Here is a 25,525-nt window from a genome sequence, read left to right on the forward strand (position 1 = left end):
GCACCTGCTGTGTGCCAGCAGGGAGCTGGACACCACTCCTCTAGCTCTCCCGGCTGGTCTGGAGGGTGGGTACACTTGTTCTCATTTCTCAGCCAAGGAAACGGGCTGAGAGAGTCGGTACAGCAGGTGGAGGCTCCACCGCTCGCTGGGGCTGGGCATGCCTTCAGACTGCGTGCAGTATTGACCACCGCCTGGCCTGGAGTCCCCGCCTGTGGCGCTTCCCGCCGCAGACAGCTCCCGGCCGGCCCCGCCCCCTCCGCCGCGCCCCGCCCCCAGGCGGAGCCGGCGCCGGGAGCGGTAGCGGGAGAGCGGCAGCGGGACCCCAGCGCGGGAGGCGGCGGCCGGGCGGGAGCCCCAGAGGTACTGGTGGGAGCAGGGGACGGGGGGCACCGCTGTCTGGCCGGACAGGGGAGAAGGTGGTCTGGCCGTGGGCCCTGGTAGTGTGTGTGTGTGTGTGGGAGGGAGAGTTCCTTGCCACGTTCGCTGGCTACACACTCCCAACCTCCTGGCTCCAGCTCAGTCCCGAGTCAACTTGTCCAGTCCCCTGCCTCTGGCCACTCACCTATACTCCCTCCTCTGCGGGACGGCCTCACCAGGCCAGTGAGCTGAATGGACACAGCGGCTTCTGGCTCCTCTCGGCGCCTCTGGCGACTGCCCCTGCTGCCAAGTGTGTGGGGCTCCCCCGATTCTGGGGCTCCCCTTTTCCCTGCCGGGCCTCCTCCCCAGCCTTTGCACACCACCCCCCAGTCTGTCTCCTGGCCTGGGAGGAAACATCTGTCGCACCCCCTGGCAGCAGAAATGGGGTCATGACCTCCAGATGTGCTGGGAAGCGGCCAGCGCCTCCTCCTGGGGCAGCCAGGCCTTCCGGATCTGTGGGGGTGGGGCAGGCCTCTTCCCCCCAACCTCCCCCCCCCCAGTGACACAGGCCTCAAGGAATGTCCCGGCCTCAATGGACCCTGTGTGAAGCTGCCGGGTAGGGAGCAAAGCCCAAGAACATCCTCCACGGCAGGGCCAGAGCCCGGCACTGGGCCAGAGTAAGAGGCAGCCCACGAGCTGGGTGCACACACATCAACAGAGCTTACCCACAGTTTGTAGATCTCATCCTACATGGAGCAGGGCCTGCATAGACCCCTCCCACACACACCATAGCCTAGGCTCAAGCATGCAAGTGCCCAGAGCTTGGCACATGAGGCCAGGGCCTACATCCACTATGCACATATATGGCTAGCTATACTTGCCTCACTCTCCTTTCAACCTCCCAACGGTCCTTGGAGGGGACAGAAATAGTTAACCCCATTTCAGAGATGAGAAAACAGGCTCAAGGTCAGGATCAGAACTTATCCTAGGAGAAACCAAGGCAGGAGGCACCCAGAGCTGGGGAGGGCTACACTTGCTTGGTTCTGGAGGCCCCAGCTAAGGGGAGCATAGAGCCCAGCTCCATGTGATACCACTGGATGATGCACGGAGACCCAGCATCACATGCCTATACCCCAGTGGAGGGTGCCCAGGTCCCTGTCCTGGTTGCCTGCTCCATCCAGGGCTTACTGGGACATGGCCTCCCCTCAAGTTCTCACCCCACCTTTGGCACCTGCGTCTGGCCTCATCACAGTACTTAGCAGGTCCCTGGGGCCTTGGGTGTCTCAATCTTACATCCTGTGAGACCTTGAGCCTCAGCCCAGCCCCCACCCATCTCACACCTACACAGCTGACTGGAGTGGGCAGGTGCAGCTCTGTTTAGGAGCTGACAGACCCAGGTGAGATCCTAGCTCTGACATGGAATTGCTTCAGGCAAGAGCATCTCACTTTGACCTGTCACATGGGGTTCAGACCTCTCCTTCCACATCAGTGAGACGAAGTAGGCAAAGGTCCCCAGGGGTCCCAAATCCAGCAAAGGGGCCAGGTCAGCATGACTCCCTCTCTTTTCCCAGGCATGGGCATAGGAGCCTGCAACGGGGTGGGCCTGGACCTGTCCTTGAGGTCAGAATGACTTGGGTCCCGTGACTAAGCTGGTGTGACCCCAGCACCTTTCTCAGGATGTGGAGGCTGGGGTGGGAACTGAGCACAGCATTGCGGCCACTTCCTGTGCCGAAGGAAGTCCTCTTGCCATTGCTGCTGCCTTGCCGCTGCCCCCAGGAGTCCCTGTGTCCTTGAGGTATTGAGACTGGAGGGCTAGGGCATTGAGACCAGGCCTCTGGGTGCTTAGCTCCCCAGGGACCCTGGAGGAAGTGGGAGGGGCAGGGAGGAAGGTCTCTGGGGACAGGACGTCCTCTCTTTGTCAAGCAGGCAGGACCCAGACACCAGTGGCCCCATGGGTTTCCCGTCCCAGCCGAGACAATTTGTCCAGTTGGGCCAGGCCTTTGTGGGACCCTTACTCTGAGCCCGGGTCAAAGCCAAGGTGTGTAGATGAATAAGGGGACCTGGCAGCCCCAGGGCTGCCCAGGCTCCAGGGCCCTCAGGGCCAAGGTCCAACACCCCAGCCCCTGGCTCTGCCCAGCTAAGCCCGAGAGGGGGCTGGAAACCTCAGCCCTAGGCAGACGAGGAAGTGGCCAGGAAAGCGGAAGCAGCTTTGATGGTCTCGGAGGGGGCCGGAAGCCAACCCAGTTGGTGGAGGACCAGGTTGGGGGCTGGGGTTCCTGTTTTCTCCCCAGGTCCCTCTGAGCAGCCCCCTCCTCTTTCAAGGCAGGAACTGCTGCCGCAACCTCGGCCTGCCAGCTGGGCACTAAACACCTGTGCCCGCCAATGCGGCCCGGGCCCCGGAGAGTCAGGCCCGCAGAGCACGCCCATGTGGGCCGGTGGTGTGGGGAGCCCTCGGCGGGGCATGGCCCCTGCACCCACGGATGACCTCTTCGCCCGCAAGCTGCGCCAGCCAGCACGGCCCCCGCTGACACCACACACCTTTGAGCAGAGGCCAGCCCGGAGCCCACTCCTGCGCAGCGGCAGCGATGCAGGCGAGGCCAGACCCCCCACGCCAGCCAGCCCCCGTGCCCGTGCCCACAGCCATGAGGAGGCTGGACGCCCTGCCGCAGCTTCCAGCCGGCTCTTCACTGACCCACTGGCCCTGCTGGGGCTGCCAGCAGAGGAACCAGAGCCTGCCTTCCCGCCAGTGCTGGAGCCCCGATGGTTTGCCCACTATGACGTGCAGAGCCTGCTCTTTGATTGGGCTCCAAGGCCACGGGGGACGGGGGGCCACACTGAGGCCAGCTCTGGGACCCTGGCTTCAGCTGAGGACCAGGCTACCAGCTCGGACCTGCTGCTTGGGGCGCCTGGCTTTGTGTGTGAGCTTGGGGGTGAGGGTGAGCTAGGTCTGGGTGGACAAGTGTCCCCACCTGTGCCGCCCACGCTGCCCAATGCGGCCGTGTCCATCCTGGAGGAGCCACAGAACCGAACCTCAGCCTACAGCCTGGAGCATGCAGACCTGGGTGCTGGCTACTACCGCAAGTACTTCTACGGCAAAGGTGAGGGGAAGGCAGAGGTCCCAGGGAGGGGCAGAGGTTCCTGTCACTGCAGTACACACAGTAGGAAGTCCCCGGCCATAAGAAGGATCAGGAGCTGAACTGAGATTCTTCTGGACCCACCTTTAACCACCTCCTTAAGGCCAGCCCTGGCCCTTCGCCCCCAGCCAGGGTGTACCCCTCTGCCTCCATCTGGTTCATCCTCACAACCCTCCAGGCTGCAGGAGAGTCCCTGTCTACATTCCTGTGAGATGAGGACTCAGGCCTAAAAGCTGTGAACCTGGGAACCATGTTCTCACCTGCTAAGACAGGGTTCCAGGACAGGGAAGGGAGAATATGGGTGCGGTGGGCGGGGCCAGGGCAGGATTTAGGCCTCGGGAGCAGGTCACTGAGTCTAAGTCTGGGACAAGGTGTGATGTGAGCAGGGCTACAGAGGGGCGGGACTTAGCCTGGGCCCTAAACTTGGTGGTAAGTGGGATCCTGGAGCTGAACTTAGTGATGGGCATGGTCCAGCGAGGGCATGCTGCCTGGGTGGGACCAATCATTCACAGCACGGCCCCCTAGAACACCAGAATTTCTTCGGGCTGGACGAGGTGCTGGGCCCGGTAGCAGTGAGCCTGCGGCGGGAGGAGAAGGAGGGCAGCGGAGGGGGCACCCTGCACAGCTACCGAGTCATCGTGCGGACCACGCAGGTGGGCCAGGGTCACGGGGTGGGGCTGTGGGTTGCCTCCCCCACACCCTGTATGGATCCTGAGCACCCCTACATCTCCCCTCCCCAGCTCCGGACCCTTCGAGGCACCATCTCAGAGGATGTGCTGCCGCCGGGGCCCCCAAGAGGCCTGTCCCCAAGGAAGCTTCTGGAGCATGTGGCACCGCGGCTGAGCCCGACTTGTCTGCGCCTGGGTTCAGCTTCACCCAAGGTGCCTCGCACACTGCTCACACTGGACGAGCAAGTGGTGAGTGGCCAGGAAGCCTCAGCCTTACAGTTAGACCTGATCTGAACCCAGGTCCCAGGTCCCAAACCCCCGGCCCTGACCCTGATCCTGGGCTGGACGGTGACCCTGGTAGAGCTAGCTTTTCAGACACAAGGCATTGGAAGTCATGTAGAGCCTTGCTTCTCCAAGTCAGGGCTGTAGACCAGCAGCATCCACATACATCATCTGGGTGCTTGTTAGAAACGCAGATTCTGGAGCCCCACCCCAGCCCTACTGAACCACAGTCTGCTTCGTAAAAAGATCCCGAGGTGATGCACATGTACTTTACAGCCCTAGAAGTCCTGGTCTGACTGACCCCACCGCTCCTTCAGTGCCCTCAGCATTCTTGGCCAGTGTGCCTTGCAGCCTCTGCTTGGTCTCCTCTCAACATGTGGTGCTCACTCCTTCCCGGAGCTGCCCATTCCACTCTGGGACATCAAGCCAGTTGGAAGTCATTTCCTGTGCTGAAAGCTGCCCACTAGCTGAGTCTCCTCCCGTGTCATTCACCCCATCAGTAACATTCAACAAACATTTCCTCACCCCTTCTTGGTGCCAGGCCCCAGCCTGGATGCTGGGGATAGGTCCAGACCAGGTGCTATCCTTGAGTGGCTCACAGCTGGGTTGGGGAGAGAGACCCACAGAATTGTTGAAATTCAGAACAACGAAAGGGGAGTGTGGAGGGTTCCATGGGGCACAAAGGCAGTACTGATGGCTCTTCCCTGGTCAGGCTTTCCCAGCACAGAGGAAACACAAGAGCTCAAGCCCAGCTGAGCCGGGTTTTCTGGGCAGAAGGAACAATTTGTGTGAAGGCTTAGAGGCTGAAGGCGTGTCACATTTGTACTGTTCAATGTGGCTGTAGTAGGGATTAGTGGGGAGGGGATGGGGAGAAACTTGCATTTGTTCCTGTGGGCACTGGGGAGCCGTGGAAGGATACAAAGCACAGCTGAGAGGTGCAGTAGTCCTCTGGCTGCGGTGTGGGGGCTAGACTAGAGGGGCAGGGGCCAGGTGGAAGAAGGCTCTTACAGTTGTACAGGCTAGACATCGTGGTGACAATCGTGGAGGTGAAGAGGATGTGCTAGCCCAGGGGCAAAGTGGGTAGCCCCTGTGACTGCCTGAAGGGCGTGGAGTGTTGAGCGGCCCTACCTGCCTGGCTTCTGGGAGTGTTGTTTTTATGGAGAAGGAGCAGGGTCGGGGAGTCACAGCAAGGAGATGAGGTGCCAGGTGCCAGACAAGGACATCCAGGAAACTGGAGAAATGGCTCTGGAGTTTGGGAGGGGGGTCTGGGCTGGTGGCAGAGATGGGGGTGCTGTCTGATGGAGGTGGCTGCTGAGCCGCTGAGGGGGAGGAGCTGCAATCAAGTGGGTAGAGAAGAGGCCCAGGAAGAAGGGGGGACCCCTGGGGACCCAGGCAATGTGATGTTCCAGTTGTCCCCGGTGCCAACTGTGGCCAAGAGGGGGTCACATCTATGGGCAGCAGGGGGCTGGGAGGAATGAAACTGAAGTGGGGACTGAGGGTGAACACACTTAGCTATGAAGAAGGGAGGTGAGAGCGGGAGGGGAGCCTGGGCTGTTTGAATGGGGTCAGAGCATCTTGAGCTGTGCGTGGTTATCCACAGACGGAAAGGAACTGGGAGCAGAGAGGGTATAGAAACAGGACAGGTGGCACATGGCTCAAGGCCTCCAGAGGCTGGGGTGGGGGGTGCCTTGGATTCAAGGGTGGAGAGGACAGTCTGGTCTTGAGATAAGGAAGATGACAATGTGAACATTTATTGGGAGTGTACTGTGTGCAGGATCCTTTCTGTCTCCTCTGTTGTCACATGAGAACCGCTTCCTCTCATCCCTTCTCATCTGGGACTTCCTCTCCCCACCTCCTGAGCACTAGGAGCAGGGCAGACTATCCTCACTTGACAGGCAGGGGCACAAGTGGCCACACACACAGGCAGCCCAGCCCGCAGGCCAGTGTCCTGTCTAGTCCCTGTGACACAGTGGGGGTAGGGCTGGCGGGGGGACTGAGGCCTACGCCTTCTGCCCACCCCCTTCCTCCAGCTGAGCTTCCAGCGCAAGGTGGGCATCCTGTACTGCCGGGCGGGCCAGGGCTCAGAGGAGGAGATGTACAACAACCAGGAGGCAGGACCGGCCTTCATGCAGTTCCTCACCTTGCTGGGCGACGTGGTGCGGCTCAAAGGCTTTGACAGTTACCGGGCCCAGCTGGACACCAAAAGTGAGGCCCAGGGGCCTGGATGGGCGGGGGCAGACCCAGGCTGAGGGCAAACTTCTTTGGTCTGAATGAACTGCCTTGTCACTCCTTTGTCCATATTGTCCTGGGGCAGGGGTTAGGGACTGGAGTGTTCTTTGAGTAAGCTAAGGACTTGAGTCAGGCCTACAAGGGCCAAGCTATGGACTGAGAGGAGGGGCTGGGACTGTCCCCAAGGCCTGAGCACCCTACTGCCTGAGCTGTAGCCAAGGTGGTTTAGGGGTACCACTCCTCTACAGGACACGTTCCAGTGGCCCAGACTCGGAGCGGGGGAGGGGTGGAGGAGGGTGCTCCTGTCTCCCTGGTTGGAAGGACCCCAGCGCCCCTGGGAGGTGTTCGAGCACTTCTTGCCTGCTTCCCACTCTCCCAGCATGGCATACACTTCTGCCTGGGTCATTATCTGTCCTTTTCTGGGATACCTGCCCCCTGCCTCCCTCTGAGACCACTTCTCATTTGTGTCTTCATTCTATTTCAGCACCTCAATCCTGATGCCCCTGCACCCCAGCATGGGGCTGGAGCCTGTGTAGGGAGGGGAAGGGGCAGCCAAGGCTGAGGTCCTTGGACCTCATGGCCTGGGCCTTGGGTGGTGGCATGAGGGGTTGGCCACCTGCTGGTTGGGGCAGGGCAGGCTCCTGAGTGGAATGCAGGGGGCAAGAATGGCAGGTTCAAGCCACCCAGATTCCTCTTGCTTTCCCTCTGTGTCTCCAACTCCTTGGCCACAGCGGATTCCACAGGCACACACTCCCTCTACACCACGTACCAGGACCACGAGATCATGTTCCACGTGTCCACGATGCTGCCTTATACCCCTAACAACCAGCAGCAGGTGTGTGTGGGGGAGGAAAAGGGGTTCCCTGGGAACCTTGGAGGGTGCTGTGTGGGTGGCAATATTTGAGCTTTAGTTGGCCTGCGCTGTTGACCCCCAACAACCCTCTGCTCTGATGGCCCCTTCACAACAAACGCTCCAGGCCTTCACCTGGGCAAGTAGAGAGCTATTGGTGCCTTGGCTTTGCCCTGCCTGAATGAGGAGGGGCTTGGGGGATACACAGCCCCTCTTAAGCTCCCACCATCTAACCCCCCAGCTCCTGCGGAAACGCCACATCGGCAACGACATTGTGACCATCGTGTTCCAGGAGCCTGGCAGCAAACCCTTCTGCCCCACCACCATCCGCTCGCATTTCCAGCACGTGTTTCTAGTGGTGCGCGCGCACGCGCCCTGCACCCCATATACCTCTTACAGGTGGGCGCCTGGTTGGTCCCGGGTCTCCCCTGGGCACTGCATCCTGCTGCCCCTCACTACCGCATCCATCCCCACAGGGTGGCCGTGAGCCGCACCCAGGACACCCCGGCCTTTGGGCCAGCTCTGCCCCCTGGCGGAGGCCCCTTCGCGGCCAACGCTGACTTCCGAGCTTTCCTGCTGGCCAAGGCGCTCAATGGCGAGCAGGCGGCGGGCCACGCACGTCAGTTCCACGCCATGGCCACGCGCACGCGCCAGCAGTACCTGCAGGACCTGGCCACCAACGAGGTGACCACTACGTCGCTGGACTCCGCTTCGCGCTTCGGCCTGCCCTCCCTGGGCGGGAGGCGCCGGGCGCCCCCTCGGGGCCCAGGCGCCGAGCTGCAGGCGGCGGGCGCGCTGGTGTGGGGCGTGCGCGCGGCGCCCGGGGCTCGGGTCGCAGCCGGGGCCGAGGCGGGCGACCCCGACGGCGCCGAGGTGCCTAGCCTACTGGGCATCTCGGCTGAGGCTCTTGTGCTGGTGGCGCCGCGCGACGGCCGCGTGGTCTTCAACTGTGCCTGTCGCGACGTGCTGGCCTGGACCTTCTCCGAGCAGCTGCTCGACCTGTACCACGGCCGCGGAGAGGCGATCACGCTGCGGTTCGACGGGCCTCCCAGCCAAGCGGTGGGCGAGGTGGTGGCGCGCCTGCAGGTGAGCCTGGGGAGGCGACGGAGGCCTGGGAGTAGGCGCGGGATGCCTGGGCACTCGCCCCGGGCCCGGGCGCGAGTCGGGCGGAGTCTGCTTTGGAACCCCTCTCCTGCCGCCCTCCTGAGGAAAGGAAAGGCGAGGGAGCAACCCAGACCGGGAGCTCGGCTGAGCGGGCACTGGCGGCCCTCGGGGAAGGGCTCCCAGAGCCTCAGGCCCACATGTGCTGGGTGGGCTGCTAACGCTCACGTCGCGCTCCGCCCCGCAGCTGGTGAGCCGCGGCTGTGAGACCCGCGAGCTCGCGCTGCCCCGCGACGGCCAAGGTCGCCTGGGCTTCGAGGTGGACACCGAGGGCTTCGTCACGCACGTGGAGCGCTTCACGTTCGCCGAGACGACGGGGCTGCGGCCCGGGGCGCGCCTGCTGCGCGTGTGCGGCCAGACGCTGCCCAGCCTGGGCCCCGAGGCCGCCGCCCAGCTGCTGCGCTCGGCGCCCAAGGTCTGCGTCACCGTCCTGCCCCCGGACGAGAGCGGCCGGCCCCGCAGGTCAGCGTTCCCGGGACGGGCGAGGACCGGGCAGCTGGCTACCACCCAGCCCGTGTCGCTAGGAGCTTTCTCTCCAGAATCCCATGCGGATGTCTTTCCTTCTGCGGAGAATCCCATGTCTCCATCTCTTTTCTTTTTTCTTTTCTTTTCTTTTCTTTTCTTTTCTTTTCTTTTCTTTTCTTTTCTTTTCTTTTCTTTTCTTTTCTTTTCTTTTCTTTTCTTTTCTTTCTTTTCTTCTTTTGACAGAGTCTCACTCCGTTGCCCAGGCTAGAGTGAGTGCCGTGGCGTCAGCCTAGCTCACAGCAGCCTCAAACTCCTGGGTTCAAGCAGTCCTGCTGCCTCAGCCTCAGCCTGGCCCCTATGTCTCCATCCCTGAACCGCCCTTTCCTCACATGTCTAATGGAACCAGTTAAGCGCGTTGTTTTCACTGCTCAAAAGATCAAATAGGGGCCGGGCGCGGTGGCTCACGCCTGTAATCCTAGCACTCTGGGAGGCCGAGGCGGGCAGATTGCTCGAGGTCAGGAGTTTGAAATCAGCCTGAACAAGAGCAAGACCCCATCTCTACTATGAATAGAAAGAAATTAATTGGCCAACTAATATATATAGAAAAAATTAGCCAGGCATGGTGGTGCATGCCTGTAGTCCCCAGCTACTCAGGAGGCTGAGGCAGAAGGATCACTTGAGCCCAGGAGTTTGAGGTTGCTGTGAGCTAGGCTGACGCCACGGCACTCACTCTAGCCCAGGCAGAGTGAGACTCTGTCTCAAGAAAAAAAAAAAAAGATCAAATAGCAGCCTGTTATCTTTTTTTTTTTAGTATTAGCCCCTACACACACACACACACACACACACACACACACACACACACTATGGATTCCTCACTGTGCTAAGCCAGGTACAGGCAAACTTCTGTAAAGGGCCAGACAGTAAATATTTTAGGTTTTCTGGGCCATCTGATCTTTGTGGCAGCTACTCTGTCCTTGTAGGTAAATGAGTAAGTGTGGCTAAAGCTTTAATGATTGTTCTGTTAAAGCTTCATTTATGGGCACTGAAATTTCGATTTTATATGACTTTCACTTATCAGGAAATATTTTGATTTCTTTCAGCTAGTCAAAATGTAAAAGCCATTCTTAGCTCCCAGGCGTCACCTGTTCTGTAAATGGGTACATCTGCTTAAAAAGGAAAACGGCTGGATTTGGCTCCAGGCAGTAGTTTTTGGATGCCAAGCTATTGATCTGTTGTTTGAACAGATATGGGGTTAGGACTTTATCTCCATTTCACAGATGGAGAAACTGATGTCCAGAGTGATTTTCTCAGGATACACTGGGGCAGCCCTGGAATTTGAACCATGGTTTGGGAAAATGGCCAGTAACCAGGCAGACATTTCTCATTGTTGTCCAGGCGTTTGAGGAGCTCTCCTCCTGGAAGTGCCTGGGTAGCAGCTGGGTTTGGGGCTGGTGATGCAGGACTCCAGGGAGTGCGGACTCCTGACTACCCCTGCCTCTTCCCCACCAGGAGCTTTTCGGAGCTGTACAGGCTGTCTCTGCAGGAGCCCAGCCGGCGAGGGGCCCCAGAACCAGTGGAGGAGGAAGCCCCCAGAGTGGTCCTGCTGCCTGTCACAAAGCAGCTGCTGCACCTGTGCCTGCAAGATGATAGTGGCCCGCCAGGGCCCCGGGATCTGGCTGAGGAGCGGACTGAGTTCCTGCACAGCCAGAACTCGCCCTCACCCCGCAGGTGCATGCCCTTGGCCTTCCCTCCCCTCCAGGCCTCTGTAACAGCAGCTTCTGGTTCTGAGCCCTTCGCTCTCCCCAGCTCCCTGTCGGATGAGGCCCCAGTCCTGCCCAACACCACCCCAGACCTCCTCCTGGCCACCACAGCCAAGTCATCAATACCCAGCGCTGACAGGGAGACACCCCCCACCCAGGTGAGCAGAAACAAGGCTCTGGAGCTCAATGGCACATGGTACCAATGGGTGTCACGGAATCCACATCCACTTCTGCCCCCCAGGATGGGCCCAGCAGCCTCAGTGGTTCTGAGGACAAGGGCGACCCAGCCCCAGAACTGAGGGCCTCCTTTCTGCCACGAACCTTGTCTCTGCGGAACTCCATCAGCAAGAGTGAGTGTGGAGTAGGAGGGTCTGGGATGAGAGTAGGGGATGCTCCTGGGTCCCCTGGCTGAGCCCACTTCTCGTGCCCGCAGTCATGTCAGAGGCAGCCAGTGAGACCCTGGAGGACGAGTGGCAGTCCATCTCAGAGATCGCCTCCACTTGCAACACCATCCTGGAGTCACTGTCCCGGGAGGGTGAGGCCACCAGGGCACTGGGGGTGGGAGCCAAGATGGTGCTCTTTCTCCCTTTCTGACCTGCCTGCGTGGTTCCTCTATAGGACAGCCCATCCCAGAGAGTGGAGACCCCAAAGGAACTCCAAAGTCTGATGCCGAGTAAGCCCCTGTCCCATGCCCATGTGACCCCCCCTTCCTGCCTGTGCCCTGGCATCGTGCTCTGCTTCCACACACACACATCAGTCTGAGGAGACAGGGTGGGCCCCTCTCATTAGGCAGGGCTGGGGGCTGGCCGAGGTGCTGCCCTGCCTTGGTCCTGCTGAGTCCTGACCCCCATGTCCTCAGGCCAGAGCCTGGGAGCCTGTCGGAGAAGGTCTCTCACTTGGAGTCCATGCTCAGGAAGCTGCAGGAGGACCTGCAGAAGGTGAGGAGTGGGCCAGGGTGGTGGGGAGTCTCAGGGCTGCCCCTGGAAAGGGGCCAGCTGCTCTGACACCTTCCTCCCTGCCTGCCCCAGGAGAAGGCAGACAGAGCAGCCCTGGAGGAGGAGGTACGGAGCCTGAGGCACAACAACCGGCGGCTTCAGGCCGAATCGGAGAACGCAGCCACACGCCTGCTCCTGGCCTCCAAGCAGCTGGGCTCACCGACCACCGACCTGGCCTGAGCCATCCCGTCCAGCCTCAGTCTGGCTGTGGGCCTGCTTGGAACCTCCTGGGCCCTCAGCCCTCCTCAGGAACTCTCTCCCTGCGCAGAGGCGCATCTTAGCACTGCCCCCCACTCCCTAGCCCGTTATTTGGTGGTGGAAGCTGCCCCCACCCTGTCCCTGTTTGTAAATATTCTTTGGAGAAAAAGGAATTTCAGGGAGTAAAGAAGCCACTGCTATTTGTATCTGTACATGTGTTCAAGACATGATGGAGAGGGGGTTTTGCCCCCAGAGGCCTCAGCCAAGCTCCCTGGACTAGTTAGGACAGGTCCTGGGGACACTGGGTCAGGGTTGAGCTGGCACTCACTGAGGGGGTCTCTGAGGCTAGGCCACCCCTTGGCTTCTCTCCCATAAATATTTATTTGGTTCTGTTTGGAAGCAGGTGGCCATACCCCATACTTACCCAGCTAGTTCTTTAAGCCCCGAAACCAAACCTAAGGGGCTGAGATCTGGGGCAGAGGAACAGAGGGTAGACTGCAGGGCAGGGGAGGGAGGAACCTGGTGGTCAAGGAGCGTCTGGCCATTCCTCACATGGCCTTGCCCCCCAGTGCAAGCCTTGCTCTCCTCTCTGTAGTCACTGAGCCCCCAGCCTGGTATTCTCTCAACCACCTGGCCACATCCTACAGGGCCTGATCCCAGAGGAAGCAGCTCCTCTGCCTCAGTCTCCTGGGGGTATTCCATGTCCCGCAAGAAATTGGCTCTTGTCTCCTCTCTGCTCACCAGCCTGCCACCTGCTCTGTTCCTCACCAGGCTGGGCGAGGGAAGCACACATGTCACAGACAATCATGAATGGCATCATCAGGTCCAAACTTGGACTTTGTCTAAACTCTGTTTTCTGGACCAGAGGCCTAGACAGAGCACTGACTTGCCCAACATCACATGCCTATGCCAGCCCCTTCCCCAGGCTGGTTGAAGTTCACTGCTGAGACCTAAGCCCTGGATCTGTTAACTTAGGTGCTGGCAGGATGAGCTAGGCTCTGAGAAACAGAGCATCTGGGGATCAGGAAGACTTCCTGGGAAAGGTAACATGAGGCCTGAGTTTTGAAGGTTAAGTAGAAGTTCACCAGGCAGAGACATCTAAGGTATCTGGTAGGACCAGTCTGGTGCCTACTGGACTGGAGTCAGGGCACATGCAGGACCTCGGGCTCTAAGAAGCTGGAGCTAGATCAGAAGGGGTTGTGATGGGTGCACTAAGGATCCTGGATTAACAGTTCCCAAGACTGCCAGTTTTTCATGGTTGTGGACTGTAGTGAGCAGCCCTCATGGACAGTAAGAAAGGCTGTGGTCACTCTCTGAGGGTGTGTCTGCAGAGAACTGGGATCTGGTCATGTGGCTGATGTTTAAAGGGAGAGTGATGGGGTGAGGTTTGAGTGTCAGAGCTCTTTGGCTGCTGGGAGGCCAGGGAGGAGGCTGTAGCAGCAGTCTGGTAGGAGGTAGTGGTGACAATGGGGAGAAGTGGGTAGATTTTCCAGGACCTCATGAGGAACTGGATGCAAATTGCTTAGGGGAGAAGAGGTGGTCTCCACAGTAGTGGCCAGGTTTCTGGCTGGAGCCCCTAGAGGGAGGGTGGCAGGGCATGGCTGACATGGGAAAGTGGGGCCAGACGGCATGGTTCAGGTCATTTGGAACGGGGTGAATGTGGGAGGCCTGAGGGCTGTCAGAGTGATGTTCAGGGTCAGGCGCACAGGGAAGAGAGGTCTGGGCTGGAGACAGGATTTAGAACTTGGTGAGCCACGAGCAAGATGAGATCACTCAGGGCGTGTGAGAAGAACCATGAGGGTTTTTGGGGGTCATTGGAGGTCACTGCGGGACTTGGCTGGGAAAGACAAGAAGAGGGCGGCGCAGCCTGGACTGGAGGACCCGGGCTCACTGGGACTGCACGCAGCTCCGCCAGCCGCTCCCTGGGCCATAGAAGGGTTCTTACTCGGCTCGGCCCCGCCTCGAGCCCGCCTCCCAGGCGCTCCTCGGCAGGTTTGCCAGGGTCCTGACCGGGCCACCACCGGCTCAGGCTCCGCCTCTCGCGCCGCAGATCTGCTGGGCTCACTCTTGCTTCAGTCCCCGCCCCTGACACCGCCAGCCCACGAGTAGAGGTTGGAGTGCGAGCTGGACTTCCTAGACGCCTTCCGCTTCCCCATGTTCCGCCGTCGCCTGGCAGCTTCTCTCGCGGGTACCGTCCATCGGAGTTTGCACCCAGGACCTACTGTGTTCCCAGGAGAGTCGCTAACTTTTGGAGCGCAGGCCACTAATGATAACCCCCTGCACCCGCCGTCACTGTCCCGCAACAGCGCGAAGCTTGGAAGTTAGACGCGATAGGCCTGAGCACAGGGGTTTTCCCGAAGCGCGTTACCTGGCTTCTCGGTCTCTGAACACTATCTCTGCGCATGCGCGCCTAAGAGGGCAGGCCCCCATGGGGCCTGTGCTTTTCGCTGCTGCGCATGCGCCTGATCAAACCGGAAGTATGTCCAGCTGTAGCCCGGTGGGTTGCGGCCTGGCGTTTTTTTAGGTTTCCTGAAGGAGTGGATTAAGAATTCACCGGTCCTTCCAGAACAGGGTATCAAAGCATAGGTGGCGCGGCCATAGACCTTTACCTGGCATCACTCCTTCCCCAACAGAGGCAAACACTCCCATGCCCACCCAAGGGATGAAGTCCAAAATTCTTTTTTTTCTGAGACAGTCTCACTCACTGTGTTGCCCCGGCTAGGGTGCGGTGGAGTCAGCCTAGCTCACAGCAACCTCAAACTCCTGGGCTCAAGCAATTTTCCTGCCTCAGCCTCCCGAGTAGCTGGGACTACAGGCATGCGCCACCATGCCCGGCTAATTTTTTCTACATATTTTTAGTTGGCCAATTAATTTCTATTTTTAGTAGAGACAGGTCTCGCTCTTGCTCAGGCTGGTCTGGAACTCCTGAGCGATCCTCCCGCCTCAGCCTTCCAGAGTGCTAGGATTACAGGCATGAGCCACCACGGCCGGCCAAAGCCCAAAATTCTTAGCCCATACTTCTTGAGTCTTTCACAGCCTGATCCCATCAAATTTAACATCTTATTTCTTACTCCACTCAACTCCAAACGCTGGTTAGCCCCTCTGCAAGATCCACCCTCTATTGATCTAAGACCTGGAACTAATGGGGCCCCTGGGAAGACTGTCCTGAAACTGCTCCATCCCCACATCCAATGGGCTCTCAATGCACTGGGACAGCCCCCCACACCCACCTGTTTTCATCCACCATACTGTAAGTAGGGGTTTCAAAGGGTCTTCTCAGACTGCAAGCTTCCAGGTGACAGTGTGCATGCATATTCATCCAACTATCACCGATGTTGGGCCTCTCGTGACCAGGAAAGTGTGTGCTCAGCGTTTGCCGAAAGAAGGCAAATCTCTAAGCAGCTTGGCAACAAATTTATTCAGAGTAGAAAGAGCAAGAGTCCAGGTACTTTGATTCTTCTATGAAAACTGTGCCTCCTGACTGGAGAACTGCCAGCCTGCCCTCCCCCACTCTCGAAACAACTCACCCTACTATTAAGGCACTTGAGAAGGGGGGGGGGCAGGGAAGTCTCAGACATAACCCCTCTGGATCCCAGAGAGAGCCAGCACTACCTCACCAGTTCCCTTCAGACACAGTTTGAGCAAAAAAAGCTGGCAGAGACTTCTGTAGGGCAGAAAGGCTAGCCCCTCAAATGCTGGTGTTAGGCACAAGGACAATGCTAGTGCCATAGTGGGGCTGGTAACAGGCATTATTTTGGATCAAGGTGGACTGAATCCATTATGTGAGCAAGACACTTGATAATAAGGCTTTGTGGCCACAAAGGCCATAGCTCCAGCCTGCTCCTCTCTCTAGGAGAGTACTAGAAGCCAGAGGATGGGGATGGAGGCCCCCAGAGTTGCTGTAGAGAGAAGGGAGCCGACCATCAGGATAGGGGAAGCAAGAGTTTGAATCCTCCCAGCTCCCCCCTTTCTAGAGAAATTAATGCTTCTGCTTAAGCACCTCCAAAAAGAGAGATATAGATACTGCCAACAGAAGAATAAAATGCAATCCCCCCCTAAGGAAGACAAAAACTTCTTTGGAAGACCAAAGAAATTGGGGGCAGCTGGAGCACCACCCCCCTCCAAGAATCTGTAAGTGTTTTGGGAGGACTTCAATCCCCTGCAGACCAGTACTCTGGGCAGGGCAGGCATCACTCCCTTAGGAGCTGATCTGACTCAGAAGGGCTGAGAAGTCCATGTCCACAATGGAGGAGAAGTCTTCATCCCCTGATAGGAGGCCGTTGGGGATCCCTGAGGCCCCCAGGGGGTTGGGAGCCGGGTCAGGGGGCCTCTGGGACGCTGTTACCAGGCGAGTTATAGACTCAGGATATTCCATCAGCATGGGCTCAGCTGTGTGTGGGGCCATAGAAACACCCTGGTTTAGCAGCTGCTGAAACTCAGAGTTGTCGACGGATGCCAGGTCCGTGAACACAGCTGGGTCTGTGCTGTTGCCAAGCAAGGCCCCCAGGTCTTCATCAGCATCAAACTGCAGCTGCAGCAGGGCCTCCGTCAGTGTTCCTTCCCCAGCCTGGGTGGGCTTGGGGGCAGGGGGGGCCACAGCCTGAAGAGGGCCTGGAGCTAGGACTTGGACAGGGGCTGGGGCCTGAGCCAGAGCTGAGGCCATGGCTGAGGTAGGGGCTGGGGTGTGGGACAGGACTTGGGTAGGGGCTGGTGCCAAGGCTGAGGCCTGGCTTGGGATCTGCCCAGAAGGAAATACCATGGGGGAAAACTCGTCAAAGTTGATGGTGCTGAGGGATGACGTGAAAGGATAGGGCTGAGGGGCTGGAGGAGAGAACAGAGAGGCAAGGGTCAGAACAAGCCCCAGAGACCCACCCCGTCCTCTGTACCCCAGCCCCTCTTCATAATACTTAGGACCAACCCCGCTCTGTGGAGTCCCTGCCGTCACCAGCTTAGCTCCTTCCTCTTACCCAGTTTATAGGGTTCACTTCTAGCCACACCTTCTCTTTTGAGCTCTCCCTGAGTACTCACACCCACAAAGCTCTCATACCCATGACGTCTTAAATCTCTCCCAGTCTTTTAGGGGAAGGGACACTTTCAGAGATTAGCTGATCTCCTCATTTTCCAGCTGAAAAACCAAGCCTTCAGAGGTGATGAGCCCTCAGACCATCAAGTTAGTAACAGCTTTAAGTGGGCACTTTGTCACTTTTTTTTTTTTTTTTAAAGAGACAGTGTCTTGCTCTGTGCCAAGGCTGGAGTGCAGTGGTACAATCATGTAGCTCGCTGCAGCCTTGAACTCCTGGACTCAAGCCATCCTCTTGCCTTTGTCTCCAAAGTAGCTGGGACTACAGGTGTACACTACCACTCCTGATTAATTTTTTTTTCTGATTAATTTTTTATAGAGATAGGATCTTACTATGTTGTCCAGGCTAGTCTCAAACTCCTGGCCTCAAGCCATCTCCTGCCTCAGCCTCCCAAAGTGCTGGGATTATAGGAGTAAGCCACCACACCTGGCCTGTCACCCCCTTTTTTTTTGGAGACAGAGTCTCACTCTGTTGCCAGGGCTAGAGTGCCTAGCTCACAGCAACCTTAAACCCCTGGGCTCAAGCGATCCTCCTGCCTCAGCCTCCCGAGTAGCTGTGACTACAAGCATGCACCACCATGCCCGGCTAATTTTTTCTATATATTTTTAGTTGTCCAATTAATTTGTTTGTATTTTTAGTAGAGACAGGGTCTCACTCTTACTCAGGCTGGTCTCAAAGAACTCCTGAGCTCAGAGGATTCGCTCACTTGGGCCTCCCAGAGTGCTAGAATTATAGGCGTGAGCCACCACGCCCAGCCTGTCACTCTTTTTTGAGCCACATACCAGGTACATACATCTTGCTACTTTAGAGGTGATTTTTTTTCTTTCTGTTCCCCAAATTCAACTGAGAGTTGAGGGCAAAGATTCTGTACTTTTGGCCAGGCGAGGTGGCTCACGCCTATAATCCTAGCACTCTGGGAGGCCGAGGCGGGCAGATTGCTTGAACTCAGGAGTTCGAAACCAGCCTGAGTATAAGGGAGACCCCATCTCTACTATAAATAGAAAGAAATTAATTGGCCAACTAATATATATAGAAAAAATTAGCCGAGCATGGTGGCACATGCCTGTAGTCCCAGCTACTCGGGAGGCTGAGGCAGAAGGATCCCTTGAGCCCAGGAGTTTGAGGTTGCTGTGAGCTAGGCTGACGCCATGGCACTCACTCTAGCCTGGGCAACAAAGTGAGACTCTGTCTCAAAAAAAAAATAAAACATTCTGTACTTTTAACTTCTGTATCCCAAGGTATCCAATATGGGATTTAACTGGCATAGCGGTTCTTAGACTTCAGCATGCATTAGCATCCCAGGAATTTGCTGGTTCCTGGGCCCATACTTCCAAAGCCTCTGATTCAATAGGTCTGCCATGGGGCCCAGGAACCTGCATCTCTGCTCCCCACATGACTCTGCCAGAGGTGACCAGTCCCTACCCCCTGAGAAACACAGGCCCAACAGACAGCAGGCTTCAGACACCTGCTGCTGAGGCCAATTCTTCTGCTCATCTCCCTCCCAGAAGGTGTCTCAACCACAGGCCAAACAGATGTGAACCTGTTCTAGCAGGACAAAAAGAAATCCTTACCTGGTTTGGGGATAGAAGTTGTTGTGCTGCGGGAAGGCACAGCAATGCGCCGGGGTGGAGGCCTGGGGTCGGTGGGTCCTGCAGGGCAAGGGCTGGGTCAGTTTTCACCCCTGGGGTGTACCTCCCCAGGGTGTCCCCTCCCTGCCCACTGCCTTTCTCGATGGCTCTCCCGACTCCCCATCTCACCACTAAAAGGACTCTTCTTCATGATGCTCTTGAAGGTCTCATATGTCCTTTTGCGTTTCTCCTCAATCCGGTGACGGTCATCTAGGAAAGTAACAGGGAGAAGTGGGACTTGCTCTCCTCAGCTGGGCCCCCAATACTCTCAAAGGCCCTTCAGGAGGAAGGTGAGGAGCTGGGCTTTCCCAAGACCCATGTCCCAACCTTCCCAGCAAATGAGAAGAGCTGTGTGTCACTGTCTGACACTCAGGAGTTCTAAGAATCCCACAGCTTTCTGAGAAGTCCTCTGTTGGCTGAATCTGCCCCTGTCTAAGGCCACATGGGTGATGCCAAGCAAAGGGGCTGTGCTCTGGGGGAACAGAAGCCCTTTTGGGGGCCCTATTATTCGGCTCATCTCTAGCCTTGATCCAGGCCTGGCAGTAATCTCTGCGCTCAGGGCCAGTTGAGGCATAACAGGTTTGATTAAGACTTCAGCGGAGACTCTCATTCTTTCTCTAATGGTTTGATATTTCAGTCGTAGCTTTCAGAACTGTCTAACCACTGCAGTACCTAGGTAACTCCGAAGCACCTCACTTCCATCAGTCCAAAGCCAACCTCATCCCCTGTCTTCAGAAACCTGGTTCTTTCTCCTGTGTTCCCTGACCATCCATCTGCCCTATTGCCAGAGCTAGAAACCTTGGAATCATCCGCAACATCTTCCTTTCTCTAACTCCCCACTACTCACTGACACATATTTATCACACACCTACTACACATCAGCCTCCTTCATGGCCACTGGGGATATGGCCGGGAGCACACAAGGTGCCTGTTCCCCAGAAGCTGGCATCCTAGTGAAGAGAAGATTGGGACAAAAACCACATACACATACAAGAAAATCTCAAGAAGTGACAGAATTTCCAAGGAAGATAAACAAGGTGATGTACCAATACCAGAAGTGAGGTCAGGGAGTTTAATTTAGAGTGGTCAGGGAAGGACTGGTGTGAGCCAGTCATGAGAAGACCTGGGGCCAGGCATCCCAAAGGACTGAGCTTGGTGTGTGTCAGGTGCAAAAAAGCCATGGTCCCAACAGGTAACCAAGGAAGACAGCAGTAGGAGATGTGATCTTCTCATTTTGCCATTCCTTGTGCAAGGTTCACGCCAAATCTTCTCTTCCTGGACTACTGCAACATCTTCCAGAACGGCCTCCCTGCTCTGAGTCTCTCCCTCTTTGATCCTCTACACACGGCCGCCAGAGTGAACTTCCAGATCTGTTCATGGCACTGCTCTGCTTAGGAACCTTCGGTGGCTTCCCACTGCCTTCAGATGAAATCCTGGATGAAGGCCTTGAGCCTAACAAGGCCCTCCTCTGTCTGGGCCTGCTAACTGCCCAACATCAGCTCCCACCACTCAGATGCCCCCGAACAGGCAGTGCATTCACCAACACCCTGCATTTCCAGGTGCTGGACCACCTGCTTGGAGAACTTCTGTATCTTTCTCAAAACTAAATGTCACCTCCTCCACATAGCTGTCTCCATCTCTCTGCCTCTGTGCTCTCATGGCACGCTGCTCACAGCTCCATTTCACATGTCACTCTGTGACTTAAGGATCTGTTTTGCATGTTTGTCTTCCTCATGTGCCTGAGCTTCTGAAGGGCAGGGAATGTCTTATTCATCTTTGTAATTCCCAACATCTAGCACATGCCCTCAGCATGGGCACTCAAAGTTTTGATCAAAATGTGGCTGGGCTGTATGACAGTGACAAGAGACACACAGCATGGCAACAGGACCCAAGAGCCAGATGGCTTGGGTTCAAATGGTGTGACTCTGTCACTCACTAGCTATGTGAGCTCAGGTAAGTCAGACTCTATTTCCTATCTCAAAAGGCTAATGAGAAATTAAAATCAGGGAATTCACTGAAATGCCTGGATCAGGGGCAGGTGTGTGGTATGAGCTCAGTTAAGTCTTGGCTGTCATTACTAGTAAATGAAACAAGAAATGGATTCCAATTACTGTGTAAATCCCAAGTTCTGACTCTAGATTTTGGCTCTTCCTCAACTACAGCCCCAGACATCCAGCCCAGCCTCTCACTGGGTGGAGCCCAACAGCCCTGCTGCTACCTTCCCCAGCTGTGTACCTGTGTCTGGCAGGTACTGGAATTCCATAGGCTCGCTGAGCTCCCTATCAGAAGGCCGCCGCAGCTGCATAGAGACACGCACGGGAGCCTGCAGGCTGGGGTCTGCGTAGGGAGGGGTCCGGAACACAATGGCCACTTGTCGGTGTACATCAGCTTGTGAAAAGGAGCCTCGGGCCTCCCAGCCTGGTCCCGTGAAATACACCTCAATGTCCTCTGCAGGAGATGGGGTAGCAGTGTGGGTCAGTGTGTCTAACCTCCCCAGAGCCTCCCCCCACCAACTTCTGATACCTGTCTCCTGAGATACAACACCCTGCCGCCCACCTGAAGCCTCCGAGGCACTGGGGGCAGTGTCTGAAGCCAGTTATCTGACATTTACTATCTCTGCTCAGTGCCACCCTTTACCTCTTGCTCCAAACAGTGCAGCCCTGCCTCCTGGTGTGTACCTTTCTGCACCTTGTCACACAGTAGGAAAATCTCATCCCCACCAAGGCAGCTCCCGGAGTTTCGGTTCACTCGGCAGATCTTGAGCTCAGCAGTATTGGGGGCGCCTGGGGTATAAAAATAAGATAAGAAGATCCGAACCATCAGAGGTCCCCGGGGTGGCCTGTAGGAGATGCAACATCCCTGCCCGCGCTAGAGTCAAGGTTGCCCAGAGCTTGCCTCCCACACCTTTGCAGCCAAAGTCAGACCATTCCGTTTACCAACTATTTACCTACTTTGTGCTAACCACTATTCCGAGCAAGAATATAACCACACACAAAAGCTAAACATCTCTGCCCTCATGCACCTTTTGGTCCAGTGGGAACCAATCTTTTCACACTTTCTCTTTCTCCACTTGACTCAAGCAATCTTCAAGGCCAGTTCATATCCACCTTGGCAGTGAGTCCTTCCCTCCTAACTTCTGGTTTATCCTGGATTCCTGTCCTTGGAACTCCAGAGCCCTTATTATTTTCATTGATCCTACTGGTTGGCTAATTAATGACTGTAGTTGATCAGTGTCAGCCCAATTCATCTGTGAGCTTCCATCACTGAATTATTACTCTCTAACGTTATCTTGTTCCTGGGACTTCATTTCCTAGAGTCATTAGCACAGTTGTGGGCACACCACTCTCTCATCACGTGATAATGAAAATGATCGTTTCCCCTCAGACTCCCTGCCAGCCTGGAAGCTACACCTCCAGGGCAGCTCTGGGTCTTCTCTGCCCTGCCTTCCCTGCCAGCACAGAGCTTGGCACAGGAGACAAATATGCTAGATGACTGAATGAAGTACAGAGCTCCTGTCGCAGGTCACACCCACCCCAATATCCTTGTTCCTACCCAGGCTCACCCCTCTCCCCTTACTGTGGCTCCCTGACCACTCACGGTTGTCAAAGATGGGATGAGAGAGGACAGGCGGCAGGCGGAGAGGCCTGCCTGATGAATCCCGCACTGTCACCTGGAAGCAGAGCCGCACAGCGTTGAGGTCATAGTCACCACGCTGCTCTTCTATGGGAACTGCCAGGAAAACAGATGGTCAGGAGAGCAGGGGTGGAGGGGGAGAGATCAGGGGTTTTGGGGTGCAGAGAGCTCTGGGGTGGGAGGGCTGTTTGTGGGTATGTAAAATGGAAGTTCTAAAGAAGGAGAAAGACAAGGTTCTAAACCCATCACTGACTCCACTGTGAACCTGAATTCATATCCCCTCTCCAGGTTTCCCACTGGCAAAAGATCCCATGTGTGCTGTGAGTCTTGGTCAATGAGGGAGCCATGCAGAGAAGGCGGGCTGGGCTGGGGGAGGTGACAGAGGGTACGGGCGCTACAGGCAGGTTCAGGTCTTTGCCTCTGCAGCGCTCACCTTGGAAGGGGTTGTTGTTGGTCTGGATGCGCTGACTGATGGCCTGTTCCAGGTCCCGCTTCTTCACACACTGGATCCCCAGGTTCTGGAAACTGAGGCACCCCCCAAGCATCTGTCCCACTGTCTCCAGCAGAGCCTGGACCCTCCTGCCTTGCCGGGTCTGCCCCTTCTTCCTCTATCCACCACAGCGCACAGCCCTTGCACACCACAGCCTGCCAGCCTCCCTACGCTCAGCCACAGGGGCTTCTTTTCCATTCTCCAAACACATAAGCCCATTCCCATTTCAACGTCTTTGCACTTATTTGTTCCTCTCAGAATGTTCTCTCTGTGCTTCTCTGCTTTTTCTCACCACTCAAATCTTAGCTAGAGAGGCCTCCCTGACCTCCCAGTCCTAAGTGATGAGACCAGTTCCCTTGCTTCTCTCAGTGCAGGTTCTCCTTCCAACCTGTTGTCCTACTTTATTCTCAGCACTGAAGTTATTATTGACAGTGCCTTATTTACTTATTTGTATATTTATTTATGGCCTGTCTCTGTCAACTGGAATGTCAGTTCCGGGAAAGACTTTTGGTTCAATGGCTTTCTTTCTCATATGGGAGATATGACACTCAGGCACTTGCCCTTCTAGTCATGGGGGCCAGGGGTTCAGAGGTGACTAGGGACTCATTCCTATCTCATGGAGCTCACATCTGCTAGACAGAGTGGACAAATAGATAATTTCATGACAAAGGAAGTCTGCTCGCAGAGCTGGGGACAGAGCAAGGAGTGAGGAATTCTCCCTATGTCCAGAAAAGAGTAACACTGTAGCAGCTACTCGACTGCCCTGCCTCCTGTCCCCCCACCTCACCCTCCATGCCCTGGCCTGCTGGGAGCTCACCTGTGGATGCAGCGGTCGGGGCAGAGCTCAGCCTCATAGAAGCCATCCCGGCAGTCCTTCCCCACAAGCTCATGGGGATGAGGCCGGTGAGGGGGGTCCTTGGTGACCAGGGAGATGCGAACTGTCCCTGGTCCTGTGTAGCCATTGATCTGTCCAAAGTACAGAGAGCACTCTAGAAGCCCAGGAATTCCAAACCTGACTTCCAGACACAAAGGGCATGGTGGCCTGGAGGCAAGCCTGCTGGACTTCCACAATACCTTCCCCCTATACCCTGTGCGCCCCCCCATCACTGGAAGCAGGTGCTGACCTTGATGGTGGGGTGGGTCTTGGTGGTATCCGTGCTTCTCTCCCCTGGGATACTGCCGGCTGAGCGGCCCTCACACTTGTAGCGGAAGCGCATGCCCCGCTGCTTGGGCTGCTCGATAATCTCCACATAGGGACCAGAAACCTGGGCTGGCTCTGCAGGGACACAGGACCGTCCCATCAGGGGGCTGCCCCCAAACCCCCTAACCCTGGGGAGCTCCCTCCCAACTACGGAGGAAGGTCCACTTACCTGAGGGGAAGATGAGGGGGAACAGGTCTGAAAGAGGAGGGAGACAGGGGTCAGTACAAGCCCGCTCCCCATCCTCACCAGGGAGAACCTGCTCCCCATCCATGGAGAGGAGGTGGAGCCAAGCTCCCTCGGAGGGAAACTGAGTTAGGAGCTGCTCCCTAGAACCTGCGGTGAAACTAAGGGGGGACGTGTAAAGGAGCCAGAAACACTGGCTTCTAAGGGAAAACTAGAAGGAATCCTTCCTCTACTGAGGGAAACTGAGTCAGGGCCTTTCTCCTTTCATAAGGAAAACTGAGGAAGGGCATGCTCCACTCCCCCCCATCCTGAGAGGAAACTGAGTCAGATACATTCTCCCCTAACAAGGAAACTAAGTCAGAACTGCTCCCATGGACCGTGGGAGGAAACTGAATTAAGGTTCACCCCGCACTCACACCCAGGGAGGATATTGAGTCAAGGCCCCCCTCCACCCATAGGGGAAACTGAGTCAGACCCCTCACTGCCTGCCCCGCCCCGCGCCACCATCAGGCCGGCCGCTCCCTGCGCAGCGCCTTCGGCGCAGGAAGGGGCGGAAGGCGGTGCGGGGGGGCTCCCGCCACAGCCCCGCAGCCCCGGCGCAGCCACCCCGCGGAGTCAGAGGGCGCCCTCACCGTCCATGGCCGGGGTCCCGGGGGCGGGGCCGGGGTCGCAGCTGGGCCCGCGGCGTGCGCTACAGACGAGCCATTCGCCAGAGGCGGAAATGCGCCGCGCGCGCCCGCCGCCGCGTCACTGCCCGGAATCCGGCCGCGCCTGCGCGCTGCGCCACCCCGCGGCGCAGGGGCCCGGAGCGAGTGCGGGCTGCGCAGACGGAGAGGAGGCCGCGCGCGCCGCCGCCGCCGGGGCCGGGAACGAGTGCGCGCCCAGAGCGAGATGGAGAGGCAGTCTGCCCGGAGGCTGCTCCCCGGGCCCGCGCTGCGGGCGACTCGGCTCGCTCCCGGTCCTGGCCCCGCCTGGAGGGCGGGCCCGCCGATTACTCACTCTGTTTTTAGGGGATTTCGGGCTCCCTCCCGCCCATCGGCGGAGTTTGGTGATGTCACCCTGGGCTGCGTCTGGAGCAAAGCCAGGGCTGCTAGCCTGCAGCCGCCCGCCCTGCGTAGGGAAAGGCCCGGGTCTGCTGCGCCCTCAAAGGCCAGGTGGCTGAGCTTCGCACAGGTTTCCAAATTGCTAAAGGTGCCTTTCAGTGGTTGC

At 57.3% G+C, this 25,525-nt stretch overlaps 2 protein-coding genes across 4 annotated transcripts; one reads left to right on the forward strand and one right to left on the reverse strand.

The window, feature by feature from the left end:
* Nucleotides 1-258: 258 nt before the first annotated feature.
* Nucleotides 259-12,311, forward strand: SIPA1 (signal-induced proliferation-associated 1). 2 transcript variants are annotated; one of them, XM_012778096.3, is made up of 17 exons: nt 283-360; nt 1,929-2,152; nt 2,680-3,455; nt 4,017-4,144; nt 4,232-4,408; nt 6,472-6,646; nt 7,402-7,505; nt 7,762-7,919; nt 7,997-8,606; nt 8,869-9,143; nt 10,656-10,874; nt 10,953-11,064; nt 11,148-11,256; nt 11,340-11,441; nt 11,525-11,579; nt 11,766-11,844; nt 11,935-12,311. In XM_012778096.3, exons 3-17 carry the CDS (start codon nt 2,783-2,785, stop codon nt 12,079-12,081), a joined length of 3,123 nt encoding a protein of 1,040 aa, XP_012633550.2. In that variant the 5' UTR covers nt 283-360; nt 1,929-2,152; nt 2,680-2,782; the 3' UTR covers nt 12,082-12,311. The 2 variants fall into 2 exon arrangements, with proteins under 2 accessions (XP_012633549.2, XP_012633550.2); XM_012778095.3 differs by lacking the exon at nt 1,929-2,152 and having other exon boundaries at nt 259-360.
* A 3,183-nt stretch (nt 12,312-15,494) lies between these two features.
* On the reverse strand, nt 15,495-25,237 carry RELA (RELA proto-oncogene, NF-kB subunit). 2 transcript variants are annotated; one of them, XM_012778099.3, is made up of 11 exons: nt 24,949-25,237; nt 24,302-24,328; nt 24,056-24,207; nt 23,749-23,897; nt 22,875-22,966; nt 22,406-22,537; nt 21,487-21,591; nt 21,044-21,256; nt 18,938-19,018; nt 18,752-18,829; nt 15,495-16,920 (listed from the first exon to the last, which is right to left on the reverse strand). In XM_012778099.3, exons 1-11 carry the CDS (start codon nt 24,953-24,955, stop codon nt 16,298-16,300), a joined length of 1,659 nt encoding a protein of 552 aa, XP_012633553.2. In that variant the 5' UTR covers nt 24,956-25,237; the 3' UTR covers nt 15,495-16,297. The 2 variants fall into 2 exon arrangements, with proteins under 2 accessions (XP_012633553.2, XP_075857908.1); XM_076001793.1 differs by lacking the exon at nt 24,949-25,237 and adding an exon at nt 24,792-24,809.
* Nucleotides 25,238-25,525: the final 288 nt, after the last annotated feature.

Source organism: Microcebus murinus, chromosome 4 (assembly GCF_040939455.1).
Source record: "Microcebus murinus isolate Inina chromosome 4, M.murinus_Inina_mat1.0, whole genome shotgun sequence".
Lineage (NCBI taxonomy): Eukaryota > Metazoa > Chordata > Mammalia > Primates > Cheirogaleidae > Microcebus > Microcebus murinus.

What these genes read in the sequence shown, in the direction of transcription:
- RELA (XM_012778099.3), bottom strand. An exon ending in CCCCCTCATCTTCCCCTCAG is followed by an intron (nt 24,208 to 24,301) that starts GTAAGTGGACCT and finishes GTGTCCCTGCAG; the next exon opens with AGCCAGCCCAGGTTTCTGGT. An exon ending in TCATCCCATCTTTGACAACC is followed by an intron (nt 21,592 to 22,405) that starts GTGAGTGGTCAG and finishes TTTATACCCCAG; the next exon opens with GCGCCCCCAATACTGCTGAG.
- SIPA1 (XM_012778095.3), top strand. Translation starts at nt 2,783, where the DNA reads ATGTGGGCCGGTGGTGTGGGGAGCCCTCGGCGGGGCATGGCCCCTGCA. An exon ending in TCATCGTGCGGACCACGCAG is followed by an intron (nt 4,145 to 4,231) that starts GTGGGCCAGGGT and finishes TCCCCTCCCCAG; the next exon opens with CTCCGGACCCTTCGAGGCAC. An exon ending in CCCCTAACAACCAGCAGCAG is followed by an intron (nt 7,506 to 7,761) that starts GTGTGTGTGGGG and finishes CTAACCCCCCAG; the next exon opens with CTCCTGCGGAAACGCCACAT.